This window comes from Emys orbicularis, chromosome 4, assembly GCF_028017835.1.
Source record: "Emys orbicularis isolate rEmyOrb1 chromosome 4, rEmyOrb1.hap1, whole genome shotgun sequence".
Lineage (NCBI taxonomy): Eukaryota > Metazoa > Chordata > Testudines > Emydidae > Emys > Emys orbicularis.
The window spans coordinates 27958577-27972391 of record NC_088686.1 but is presented as its reverse complement, the minus strand read 5'-3'; the positions used below and the strand labels follow the sequence as shown (position 1 = coordinate 27972391).

The following is a 13815-nucleotide window of genomic DNA, read 5'->3' as shown; positions in this document are numbered from 1 at the left end:
AGTAACTGCATTTTTCTAGCATTAACAAAACCTATCATAGATATGAATGGAAGCATCATGTCCTGAAATGCAGTTTGAGTGCATTTTGAGTGCTCACAAGTGAGCTTGAAAAGCCTGGGTCCGCATGTGCGGGTACACGGTCCTGCATACACTATGCAGTGCAGACAAACCCAAAGTAACAGTGCACTTATCACAAAACTCTCTGGGTGTGGATGGCAGTGTTGTGTTGTATTTGGCAGTTAAGATTCACTACAGACCCAGCTGTATCACTGTCTTCTCACAAGCCTTGCTCGCATCTCTGAGCTCTAGTTCTTTGGCCAGGATTATAATCCTATCTGATCCAAGCCATTTTAAGCATGATTCAACAACATATTAATATTTATCTTTATAGCACTGTACAGATGTCATTCTAGCATCCCTCTGAGATATGTAAGAACTGTTCCCATTACGAAGATGGGGAAAGTGAGGCAGAAAAGTTAAGGGAATGACAGAGGAGTCCAATGGAATTAGTGTCAGGAGTTTCCAGCTTGCAGTCCTGTGCTCAGACCATAAGACCACATGTTTCACAAGAACTTTCTCTAATTCAGTTATGCAAAAATTAGAGATGGACCAAAATTTGCATTTGAGGTGTCAACACCTTTTGAATTTCAGGAGGAACAGGATTTGGGGTCACAATGCCACTCACTCAGATTTGGCCCATCCACCCCTCTGTCATAACTGTAAGAATGATCTTATGGGCAAAGTGCTACAGTATGTAGCATCTTCTGCTTTCTTTACTTTTATTTTTCTGATTTTTCTATGAGCTTGCAAAGCAGGTTATAAGGTATAGAATTCAAAGCAGTACAGGTTGTTGAAAAACAGCAGAAATACATTATATGGGAGCAACTGAGTATGTGGGGTCAACCTAGGTTTTCAAAGGGAACAGGTATCTAGGTACTATAATGATGGGCATATTACAGTTTGATTGGTGTTAACACATTCTAATCTTTGTTTGGCATCCCTAAGAACGGAGCCTCTTAAGAGTACCCATCAAATCATCTCTCTCTATTTAAGGAATCATTGAGCTGACCCCCCGTGCCCCCCAAACAAAACAGTTTTTTCTTCCCCCTCTTGGCTTTCCTTGAATTCCGATCTTCCGACTATGTGTCTCTCCAAGTTCACAGCTTGGTAGAAGCAAGTGTGGGTGTGTTTTGATTTGTCTCTGACAACAAAAGAATGAAATGTAGTGATATCTGCTGACAACTGGATCAGAGCTCCCAGGTATCAAGATTTGACTCCTACAAAACCAATATGTGGTGAGGAGGACAATCTGCTTTGACCTTATAAAAGGTCTGAAAGGGGGCAAACCAAAATGTTTCCTTTGCAATTTCTCTTTCTCATTCTGTAACTGTATCATTAATTCTGTAAAGTGATTTGACATATATAAAAAATATTGTGTAGAATTTGTATTTTTTTAAACACGAACTGACTTTAAGATTGAATGAAAAGGTTCCTCAGCACAGCAAACAAATGAAATAATTTACCATAATGATTATTTTTTGTGAAATTCTTAGAGGTAGGTGTACCCCTAGAATCACAGAAGCTAAAAAGACCTGTTTAGATTATCTAGTGTCTGGTTACATCATGAAATTCATCCATGTGCCACTGCAGAGCCTGGTGTTGGCATGGAAGGAGAGGAGAGTGGCTTGCATTTGGCCTTGACATAGGTTAGGGCAGCCCTGGTTGGTGGCCTAATTTGTTTCCTGCTGCCTAAGGCCCCAATGGGCCTTATGGCAGCTAGGGAATAATCAGGGTGCAGTACTGCCTTGCTTCCTTCTATCTCCCTGACCAGATCTGACTTGCTCTGTAATGAGTCCTGTGCTGGAGTCCAGTGGTTCTGCACCTGACTGGCAAAGACTGTATGCTGGGGGATAATCCTTGTGGAAGCACTGTGTTCTGCAGGCACTCTGCACCAGCATGGCTGGCACAAATGGCACAGAGCAACCATGACTTGAGCATATAGTTTAGCTCAGTCCAGTTTTAACATGTTTCAAGGATGGGTCTTCCACAACCTTTCACAGCCTGAAAGCTCTTACTGTAGGAATAAGGATAGCAGTGTTGCCAGCTCTTGCAGGTATTTCCTGGTATCTGGTGGGGTTTTTTAAAGCTCTGGCTCCAGGAATCACATGATTCACTCTCAGCATTCTTCTTTAAATTAAATTAAATTTTAAATTAATGGAGATGTCCTATCTCCTAGAACTGGAAGGGACCTTGAAAGGTCATCGAGTCCAGCCCCCTGCCTTCTTTTCTAGCCCTCATTTTTCTGGAAAATCTTAAAACGTGACCTTTAAATGCTCGAATACCAGAGGGGGGGGGGGGAACCTCCCATTCGGTGTTTAAAATCTCATGCTGTTAAGCCAGTCCCAGGAGTTGTGTGTGCGGTTTGGCAATTCTGCAGCTGCATCGCCCTTGGCTGTATTTTCCACTTGCCTCCTGGGGTTTTACTCATTAGATGGTGGCCGAACTGCTCCGAACTGGAGTTCCTGAACACGGCTCCTTTACACGGCTGCCTTCGCGCCCCCCTGTGCGGCTCCTGGTCCTTTCGCTCTGGGACAGCGCAGGCTTGCGCCGCCAAGCCAACAAAAACTACAACTCCCAGGGTGCACCGGGCTCCGGGGTGGGGAGGGAGCGACGGTGGCCGGTAAGGTGCGCGGCCGGCTCTGTTCTCTTGTAGGCGGGCTCCGTCTGGTAGGTAGCCAATAGGCGAGGGCGATAGTGGGATGTGCGTAGCCTGGCGGGCGGGCTGCCTGAGGGCTCATGCAGTGCGGGAATTTCGGACGGGGAAGAAGGAGCGGTTGGGCCGGGCCCGGCTCCTGAGACCCAGCAGGTATTTGAAGCTGGGGCTCTGAGGAGGCGGGCTCAGCCGGCTGGAACCGGCCTTAGCCTGCTCCCCTCCCCCCGGCGGTGGGCTCCGGCCCGGGAAAGGGGCGGGAGAAGCTGCTGTGTCGCGCTTTGCCCCGCGAGTCCCCGTGGGGGGAAGGGGTTTGACCCCACTCGCTCCCCGCCGAGGAACAGCCTCTTCCCTCCTTCCCCCCCCCCCGGCTCGCTCGGCGCGGGGCTCACTCCTGCCCGGCTTCCCCACCCCCACGGGCCCATTTCCACCCGGGGAGACGTTACTGAAAGGTCTCGAGGTTCATCCCGCCCCTTAACCTCGGGCGGGGCCTACCCAGCTGTGGAGCCCACAACCCCGCAGTGCCCCGTTTCTGAGCCTGCCTCCCCTTCCCCCCCCCCCCAGGGGCTTTTGATGGCCGCAGGGTTGGACGCAGGTAAAGCTGTTTACGCCCAGGAGTGAGTCATGGGGGGAGGGAGAACGGGCGGGATCAGTCCAGCTCGTGCAGATAAGAGTGAAGTGTATTTCTCATCTCTTGGGGAGGGGTGTGGAGGGAGGAGAAGTGGAGTGCGGGGACCACTTGAAATCCATCATCACTTAAGACGATGAAGATGCGAGAGAAAATAAGTTTTACCTTATAACAAATGTATCCTTAAAATCCTGCCTAAATGAGTTAGGCTCGAGCAGGTCCATCCTGTTTGCGACCGGGACTGTGGAGATGAGTTGGCTCCATTTTTCTACTGTTTATAGGACTCAACTTGCACAGGTGTAGGCTCAAACCTATTGTCCTGATGGATTTACAAGGAGAGCACCTCAAGGCATCCCTCACATTCTCTATCATTCATTAGGAAATTTTGAGTCTCTTCTGCTGGTGCTAAAGGTTTTTGTGATGTTTGGAGACTGTCTTGTTCCTGATTAAGTTTCACACATTAAAGTCATCGCTATTTGAGACAGACTTTGAGATACCACTTACTTCTTGGTGAGAATCAGCATTGACTCCCCAGGTTATAGAGTGCCCCAAATGAATATAAAAACAGCAGTCCTCAACCTCTGCAAAATCACCCCAAATACCTCAAACTTAAGGACTTCCTTGTTGTTGTGTAGGTGTCTATTGTTGGTCCAAAGATGTAGAGATTTGGGGGTTATATCTGGTCTGGCTTTTTAGACATGTTCCCAGATAATAGAAATATATGAAGGGCTTTATCAGTCTGAGAATTGTATGAATGGAAGTCAGAAAGTTGAAGGAGATTTTAAATTTAATTGAAGTACAAAGTGTTAATTATGGCTGGAGAAGATAGTTTAAACTGGTTTAAAATTAATCCAGAATCAGGGAGGTTGCTTCTAAAAAGAACTAGATTTGGCAGGTCTGATTCATGCTGCATTGAGGGATTCAAAAATAAAATGTCTTTCCCTCTGTGAAGAGGCCTGTGTCCAGTTTTCCCAGCTTTCTGCTGTCTTGACAAAACATTATAAAATATTTTAAAATCCACCAATATAGGTTCACCCTGTCTAGTTTGAACATAAATACTGAGAGGGAAGAACTTTTAAATAGCTGTAACTAAAGCAATTACTTTGCTACCAATTGATTTTTAATAACCCCAGTTAATCTGAAATGTCTGGTGTTATTCTAAACATGTAACAGAAGGCCTGAAGGAGGGAAAAAACTTTCTTGCATAAATTAGACCATCAATTGCTGTAGAAACTACCTGTTTTGACACTGGAAATATCTGAAATATCAGTGGCCATTTTGGTGCTTTCTCTCTGAAATGAGCAAAATTGTGTCCATTGTTTTGAATAAAACAAACAAAAATCCCAAACCTGCAAACAGTTTAAAGTATTTAGGAACTTTAAAAAAAGAAAGTGTTTTTGTGGAGAGGAGGAAGGTATTTTTTTCTTCTTTGCTGGCAGACTTGGAGAGTTCTGCTGTGAGTAAGCAATATTAATGACGCGCAGATTTCATGTCTAGCTGGAACTGCCTATTGACTAAAAGGTTCACAGGTTAGCAGCACTGTCCTCTCTATGCTGAAAAATAAAAAGCGATCCTATTGAGATAAACAAATCTAAAAATGACAGTTTGTAGAAAATAAGAAAAGAACCAGGAAGGAATTCAGCAGCATAGTTATTCTGAATGGCCACATACAGAAATACTTCCTTAAAATGAATTTGATTTATAGTCATTTGACTTTTACTGAGAATGGAAGAAAACACAAACTGGGAAATGTCTATTCAAGCTTATTTAAGAGTACAACAGCAGTAACTGGAATACTATTTCAGATTGCATTTATAAAGATTACTGATTGCGAGACTGAATTGCTAAATTGTGTGCATACCTCAAGCATAGCATGTGGAAAAGCAGACAGTCACCTTGTACTCACTAAAGAAGTTTTGGAGAAGAGTTCAGACAAACCAACCTCTACTTCTGTTGTCATTTTTCTGTTTGTTAGGAGCAAAATCTAAACTATTCAGTCTATGCAACTTCTGAGTAAACAGCCCTATAAAGTGGTGCAACCATGTGCCTTAAAAATATGTTCCTGCCAGTAAGCAGGGTCAAATCTTTTCAGTACTTAAGAGATAGATGTCAAATAATATACTGCATAGTACCCTACGTTCAAGGATTTCAAAGCAGTTTGTGAGCACTAATTCAATTAAGCTTCACAATACTCCTGTGAGATAGAAAATATTTCTGTTTACTGATTGGGGTGAGGTGGGGGGAGTGGTAATACACACAGAATGATGAAGTTGCAATGACTTATTACGGAGAGAGAGAGACTAGCATCTCCAGGCGATAGACCATCTCTCCTCTCAAAAGGTATGTCTACACTAGAATAAAAGGCCCATGGCACAAATGTGGTTGTCTTGGGCTCACAGGGCTCAGTCTGTAGGGCTAAAAATTGCTGTATAGATGTCTGGGCCCGGGCTCTGGGACCATCCCCCCTCGTGGGAGATTTCAGAAACCAAAAAAAGCTATGATGTAGGTAATTTGAAGTCTTCTAAGTCTGTACTAAATGTATGCCCTAGTGTGGTGTTAGTGGGTATTGTGCTGTTTGGATGAGAGATAAAACTGATGCTCTGTCCTTAGTATGTATTGTGCAAGAGGAATAATTTTAGTGCTGGTATTCTGGCAAACTTCTAATTTGAGTAAATTGTATTTGATTATATCTAAACACCCCCCCCCCCCCATCACTTTCATTTTGTTATAATCTTCACTTCCTGCCCTATAAATTCTGTTGTTACTATATTGTAAAATAGCTGCAGCATTCCTCTCTAGAGATGAATGATTTTTGTGCATCATTTTGTAAAGCATTTTAAGATCATATGGAATGAATGTTTACTTTTGGTTGGTTAGTAGTATCCCAGTTGTTAGTAGTATCCCAGTGAGAAGTAGATGCTTTGAAACAAGGGACATCCTCCAAATATGGAGAGGGTAATATTCCAGTCATATATCTAAATTAAAAGTGTAGTGGTCTACAACATTTAACAGACCATTTAATCTTTGGGTGGCAAATTATGTTCAATAACAAAAGTAGCAATAAAGGGTTGTCTTTTCCTTCTTTGTTGCTGTTTACCTTGTCTCTTCAAATTTCATTGTCTTAAAAATGTGTTTATTTTTGTAGGCAGCTACAACTGCTTCCAATCCCCAAATCTTCCTGTTTTTATACTGTGTAGCTTCTGAGAAGGTACATATCTGAACATATGATCTCAAATGTGGAAGCATGGGGAGCCAGAGCTTCAGTACTTTCAGAGGACAGGTTTTCTGCAAAAAGAATGCTTAGCCTTGAGCATGCTGCCTTTTTAAACTATAATTTCTTGGCACCTATGGCCTAGTGATAGCTTGACCAACTTGTGAGTAGGCACAATGCCATCCTAACAGATGGGTATGAATGTGTAGACAGTCAAGAAACCATGTATGAGTATCTAGTATAATTGTTAAGGGCAGGATTCTCAGCTGGGAACAGTCAAACCTCTGTTCATTCTGAGCTTTCACTTTATGGTTAAGGGGATGTCATAATTAATTCATTTATTGACTGAGTGTCTGCAGGAGTGTAACTTTTGACCACGTTGGATAAAGAAAACTGGGGGGAGAGGGGAGCACTTTTCAGTAACTCCTCTTGTGGAGTTAGTTGAAATAAGCTGTTTTGTTCCCTGTAAGCAGGTTTGTCAGCAGCAGATCTAATGGTGAGGTTACTAGGGTGAAATATATCCATAACTCTTCATTAATAAAGCTAATATATATTAGCTTTATATATATATTTTTAGCTTTATATATTCAACATATATATTAGCTCTGTTGCTAATATATATGTTGAATATAAATAGTTAAAGTTTTGTCTCTGGTTGATAGCATTTTACAAAGAATAAATCCCAGGAGAAGATGTGGCAGCACAGGAGGTATATGGTAGTGGAGAAGAAGCAGTAGTTCCTGGTGTCTATGGACCACTCTCTCTCAGGCTAGTTCAAGGAACATTTGAATTTGTACAAATCACTCAAGTCAGATTTCTCCGCAGTTATAAATGGAGGAAAAACTTTAACCTGAACCTGGTGCTACTGTATCTCATTTTAAAAAAAACCTGAAGTGTCAAGAAAAACATTTCAAGAGGACCAAGTGCAAATTATGGGTAAACTTCGTTTTATAAATTTAGATGAAGTGTCTCAAAGCTGTGTCTGGATTATATATAAAAGAAGGTTTTATTTTACAGTAATAGCTAGAAATATTGGAAAGCAATTCAGAGTTTTAAAAAAAATCTTTGCGTTTTGGATACTAAAAGGTTCAGATGTGATAGGTGTGGGTAATAGTATTTTAGAAATACATTTTAGAGGTACCCTTCTCTTGAGGTGGTGATTTCATATTTGTTCTGCTGCTGGTGTGCCTATATCTGCTATGAGTATTCAAGTGTAATTCTACTATCTTATGAAACTTTGCACATTTAGGAGGCTCCTGAAGAGTAGAACAATATATTATTTCTTTTACTTTGGGGGTGGGGAATGAAAGCATTTTATTTTTTTTAACATTTTATTTTTCATCCAGGTGACGCATTTCCTGGCTGCAGACTTATTAGGTAGGGGGCATATCTCATTTGCCAGGAAGTGGTGCTGGCAGCTGGTGGGAACATGATACCTGTTGTCCTGTCCTCCAGGAGAGTGTTGCAGACTCTGGCATGGCAGGGGGCTGCTTGGGGGAAAAGCAGTGGCTATTCAGACCAGGGAGCTTCAGGGAAAAGGTGTGGTGCTTGGGGTTGCTGCTACAGTTGCAAGGCCCTCTATTTCTCAGATGTGGGAGCTGGAGAGAGGGCCCCAAAAGTGCATAGCAGCCAGGAGGGGAAGCTGATGAATAGGGAACAAAAGTTCAGCAAGACCAAGAAAGGAAAATACAAGGAAAAGGGGGACACTGGGGAGTCAGAGAGGAAGTTGCAGAGGGGTGAGGCAGAAGGGAGCAGAAATAGGCCAATTCAAGCAATTGTTTCAAGCCTTTCCCCACCCTCTCATTGCTCCTTCTCTGTAATCTCCGCTGTGCATTTGCCTTTCTCTGGTCTTGCTGAGTTACCACTTACAAGCTTTTCCACTCAGTGGCATACTGTCCTAGCTTTAGTGCATATTAGGAACCTCTTCACTCCTTTTCTCCATCTCCTCCCTTTTAATTTAGCGATACCTAGTTTGAATGGCAATCAGTATCCATCTGCAGAGGCCCACCAGATGAGTCCTGGAGAAGGGCAATAGGTGGCAGTTTCTCCCCATTTGCTGATCATCTTCAAAGTTGTCACCTTCCACTTTGTGGCAAACAGTATATGGCTCCTACATCATGGGAATAGTCAGGAACTGTGATTACATAGAAGAAATACAAATAATTATTCTGCTGTCCAGGAACCTCACAAATTGAGCATTGTTAGAATTTGAAGACCCAAGGCTAACTGTACTTTAAAAAAAGTAAGCTCTGTGTATGCGTATATGGTTTTCTTTTTCATAGGGAACAGACAAAGATCAAGTTCTATGTAAAACAAATTAAGAAGGCCTTTCACGTGAAAGATGTATATGCATTCCTTGACATATCATACCCAAACAATCTAGATAGAAAGAATTGACTCAGTGAAATTTTGGTTCTTGTCCCAGTGTTGGAAAACCCAAAGGGGCTTATTGTCTAGTGAAGATCTCAGTCATTCTGGAGGGTAACATATTTATTTGACTGTGATGAAGCCATTAAATTATTTAGTTTCAAAGTGTTCTCTTCCCAAGCTGGAATTTGAAGGTCAAGAGGCAGAAATAAGATTTATGTTCAGAACCTTGAAACTGGAGGTTATTTATTGCACTGTTGAGGTTTCTGGATTATTTTAAATGCTGTCCTGGGATACAGTAAATCCACTGTTGCATTTTTGTTACAGATATATTTGTGGGAGAACATTCTATGACTACTTGAATGGTTCTTACAGGTGTTTGATCTTTTTGTGGCATCATGCCAATCACAAACTTAACTACTGCAGACATGGTTAAAGAGAAAGTTGAGAGTTCTTTTTTAGATATATCTAGCTTCAGGACTCCAGTTATTAAAGACATGGACTATATGAAACATTTGTAAATTTAACAGGCTTGATAAAGCTTATTGTATCACAGCTAAATATATTTTTCATATTGTCAGTTCATAATTAATTATCAAATGGAATAGATTCTGTAATTCTCCAGTACGTATTAAATTATGCAAAGCCTTCTAATACAAAATCTTTTGTTCTGAAGCTTCCTTTTTTACTTTTTATCAGATTTTTCTTATCAGCTGAGAAGTTTTTTTCCTGATCCCTGAAGAAATATGCATTGCTTTTCACCTAGGAATCATGCCAACAGGATTACCTTGCAAATTTCTTACAAAGTATTTTTGTAGTAACAATTTGGCAATTTCAACAACCGATGGTTGCTGTGTGGAAGTCTGTCATGAGCAAAAGAGACCATAAAAAAACTGGCATATGGAGTAGAATAAGGATGCAAAAGAAAATCTGCTCAGTTTATAACCCTGGCATTTACTTCTTATAGTGAAAATGCCATATATAAAGAAGACATCTGGAAAAAGAGGTCCTGTGAAGAGGAAGCTTGCGGAAGAGTTTGCTCCTGGAGAAGTGTTAACAGACACATCAAAAAAAGAGTGGAAATTAGGCATGCCTATAGGTCAAGGTGGCTTTGGATGCCTATATCTTGGTAAGTTTGTGTGACCCAAACTACAACTTCTTAAAATGAGGGTCTTTAAGGTCCCCCCCTCCCCAATAAATTGGGGACCCTATTGTCTTCAAATTAACAACAGTTTGGTTAGAGCTGCCGTTTAGTGTTTTTCTTTCTTGCAGAATTGAGAAATGTAGGTAGAAAATAGTTATTAAAGGCATTGAAGATATAGTCCTCCATACGCTGTATTTGGAAGCCCCTCTTGGTTCTTACTCTAACCCCAACTACTTCATATGACAGATCATATTTTTTCTTAGCTGAAGTAACATTCTTTATTCCCATATAAATCATCCATCTTCTTTATAATATCCCTCAAATGTTTGTAGACAGATCTCATAATTCCCCCTTTCTCATATTTAATTAGTTTATCATCTTAAAGGTCATTTATGCACTTTTAATTTAAATTTAGTACTTGTGAGAGAGGCCAGATTGTTGGTGTGGCCACCAGCACTTCAGGCATCATCCCCACACTGCCTTGCCATGGTATTTCAGCTCTGACTTTGGAGGACCTACCTGTAGAGGTGAGAGGATAGCTCAGTCTCCATGCTAATTTGATCTTTGGTCTCTGTTCTGATGGTATTATTTGTCATGAGGATACTTGGCACTTAAATTCTAAACTGAGACTATTGACTCATTTGATATAGGATGCTGACCAGACAACAGATGACAGCTTTCCATTTCCTTTCTGCTGGGTTGCATTTGAACTGGCATGGTCAAGTGCTTGATATTACATAACCAATTCCCTGCATTGTCTATCAAGTCCAAGAATTTCACTGTCAGGGTACCATTAAATTTCATTTTGTAGTGCTATCTGTTTGTTGAGTGTGAGAAAACGTGTGAAAAATAATATGGCACCTAATCCTTAAATGTATCTGTTTTCTGAATAAATGGGCAGTGTGAAGGTGGTCCTATCATAGCTATCATTCTACACACCAGTGTTGAGGGGATGAAACTTTAGATGAACACTCTAGCCAAGGGCTATGTGGTGCCTTTACTGTGTGACAAGATGTCCTCCCTCTCCTCCCAATTTATGTGGCATGATTGCATTGAATTATGTGGCATGCAGTCACTTATTAATTACAAAATCATTTGGTAAGCCATAGTGCTCCTAAAATGAACTGGCAACAGTAGGAGGGGATTAAGCATTGTATTGAAAGACGGTAGCTACCAAGTGGGGTTTCTAGCCTTGCCATGGTGGCCCTCCACTACTGCATGTTTTTGCCCATTCAACTGGTAACCCTACCAGAGGTGGAACTCTGCTCATGTTATACACTTGCGCGTATTAGTAGTTGCCTTTTCAGGAAAGACTAACCTTACTCCCGCTCAGAGAGTGCTCAAGCCCCTTCTCCCACTGGTATAGATGTGTGCCCCGGCTCCCTGAGTATCTGGTATTTTAAAATTGCCTGCCATGGAATCCCCCATTAACACCTCTCCTGTGGAGTTTCTAAAATGGCACTCAGACAAGCTGAGAGCTGAAAGATAGGAAAATATTTTTTGGATATATATCGTATCTTCGTAAAAAGGTAAATGATGGTCTCCTGTGCGTAAGCCACACTGTAAATTAGGCCTTACCTTTGTCACTTGAGAAGGTACTAGTGAATGGCAAGGGGGTGGGGGACTCCTTTATCATTTAGTAAATGTCCCCAGTGGGAGAAATCAAGACGGGAAATTTAACTTGGTTTTCTGCATAATTCTGACACCAAGCTACTGAACAATTTATATTCATGTTAATATTTAATTACTTTATAGAGTAGCTAACCAAATGACATAACAAGTAGTAGTTGTATGTGTTTTACGATAGTTGCCTCTCATTCTACTGATAAACGCTTCATATTTTAACAGCTGATGTTAATTCTTCAAAATCGGTTGGCAGTGATGCACCCTATGTTATAAAAGTGGTAAGAGAAATTTTGAATCTATTTATTTCAAGATATCAAATGACTTCTCTAGTATTGCATGTATAACATGAAACATCCCCTCAGCTAGAATTAAGTCATGTAGTGCGAGCTTCATTAATGTACATTTAATAATAATTGTGGTAATACCTAAAAGCCCCAGTGAGGATCAAGACCCCATTGTGCTAGCTACTGTACAAACATGTAAGACACGATCCCTGTCCCAAACAGTTTACATGCTAAACACACAAAGTGATATATGAAGAGAGGAAAAGAGAAACAATCACATTTGTGCTGTAGGGAGACTAGAGAAGGCTAGGTTTCTGTAACAAGACGAGATGTTAGAATTTGAACTAGAGTTTTGGCTGTCTGGACAGAAAAGTTGGAATTGAAAATACAGGATAGGAAGGAGTGGTAAGATCTGAACACAGCCTGGGTGTATGGGGCAGTTGATGAGAGGGAATTGAAAATGACCTGGAGGTTATGGTTCTGAATGACGCTCAGAACGATGGTGTTATTAAAAGTGACAGAAAAGAGGGAGAAATGAGTATTGCAGAGGGAAGATCAGAAATTTAGTTTTGGCCATGTTAAATTTAAGTTAATGGAAAGACATCAAGAGAGGCTGAGACATGAGTTTAGATGAAAGGCGGCAGATCAGAAGTGGAAAGGCAGATCTGAGGGTACGTCTACACTTACCGGAGGGTCCGGCGGCAGGCAATCGATGTTCTGGGATCGATCCCGGAAGTGCTCGCCGTCGACGCCGGTACTCCAGCTCGGCGAGAGGAGTACGCGGCATCGACGGGGGAGCCTGCCTGCCGCGTCTGGACCCGCGGTAAGTTCGGACTAAGGTACTTCGAATTCAGCTACGTTATTAACATAGCTGAATTTGCATACCTTAGTCCGAAGTGGGGGCTTAGTGGGGACCAGGCCTGAGAGTCACCAGCACAAAGCCGGTAGTTGATGCAGTGACCCAGATCATGCAGCACAATTCTTTACTTTACACCACTCAGGCAGCACAAACTGGATTAAATGTCTGCAAATGGCTATTGAAGAACTTCCTTCTGGTGTAAGACTGATCTAGGCAGTTCCTGTGCCAGTTAGCCTCTTCCTTCTCTTGGTGGCAGGAGTAGACTAGGTGAAGGCCAGGGAAATGGCAGAGCTATATATTAGTTAATGATAATACATTCATGCAACTATTGGCCAAACTTTGTAATAATTTGTATTGCAGTTTAACTTTTTTCCAGTTTAACATGTTCTTTTCCCAACCTTGTTGATATGTAGGTTTCATTTGATTACTTTGAATGTGGCCCCTAATTTGGGTTCTGACTTTGAAAAGTAGCTCCAGGAACCACTTGAGAAATTGGGAACATAGTAATGGACATACTAGATCAGACCAGTGGCCCATTTGGTAAAATATCTTGTCCCTGGCAATGGTCAAGACCAGATGCTTCAGAGAAAGGTGCATGACCTTTTATTGGAAAATTGCGCAATAACTTGTTAGTATGGACTTTTGTTCCTGAGTCTAGCTCTGAAGCATGGGGGTTTATATCATGCTTTTTCCTCTGTCTGCTCATTTGTTTAGCAGCAGTGAAATCTACTGCACTAATAGTTGGCCCTCTGTGAAAAATATAAATGTTATAGTAGATTTTTATTCCAGTTTAAAGATCCAATTAATTTAGAATAAAACAGTCTGCTCTGCTCATTGCATCACTTTGGAAACTGACAGTGTCACATCATATGAACTATAAAATATACTTATTTTTTGACAATTGGTGGTGAGCCTGTTGTTAGAAATGATCATTTGCTGTGAAGTGGCATTTTGCCTGATAAGAAATAGAAGGTATTGTAACAGAT

General features: G+C 41.4%; 1 protein-coding gene across 2 annotated transcripts in view; it reads left to right on the top strand.

Annotated features, from left to right (window-relative positions):
* Window positions 1–2759: 2759 nt before the first annotated feature.
* VRK1 (VRK serine/threonine kinase 1) overlaps window positions 2760–13815 on the top strand; it is a 52698-nt gene continuing 41642 nt past the window's right edge. For both annotated transcript variants that reach the window (XM_065403125.1, XM_065403126.1), the window contains exons 1-3: window positions 2760–2866; window positions 9884–10045; window positions 11909–11964. In XM_065403125.1, coding sequence (XP_065259197.1) covers window positions 9889–10045; window positions 11909–11964 — 213 coding nt within the window. In that variant the 5' untranslated portion in view covers window positions 2760–2866; window positions 9884–9888. The remainder of the gene's footprint in view (window positions 2867–9883; window positions 10046–11908; window positions 11965–13815) is intronic.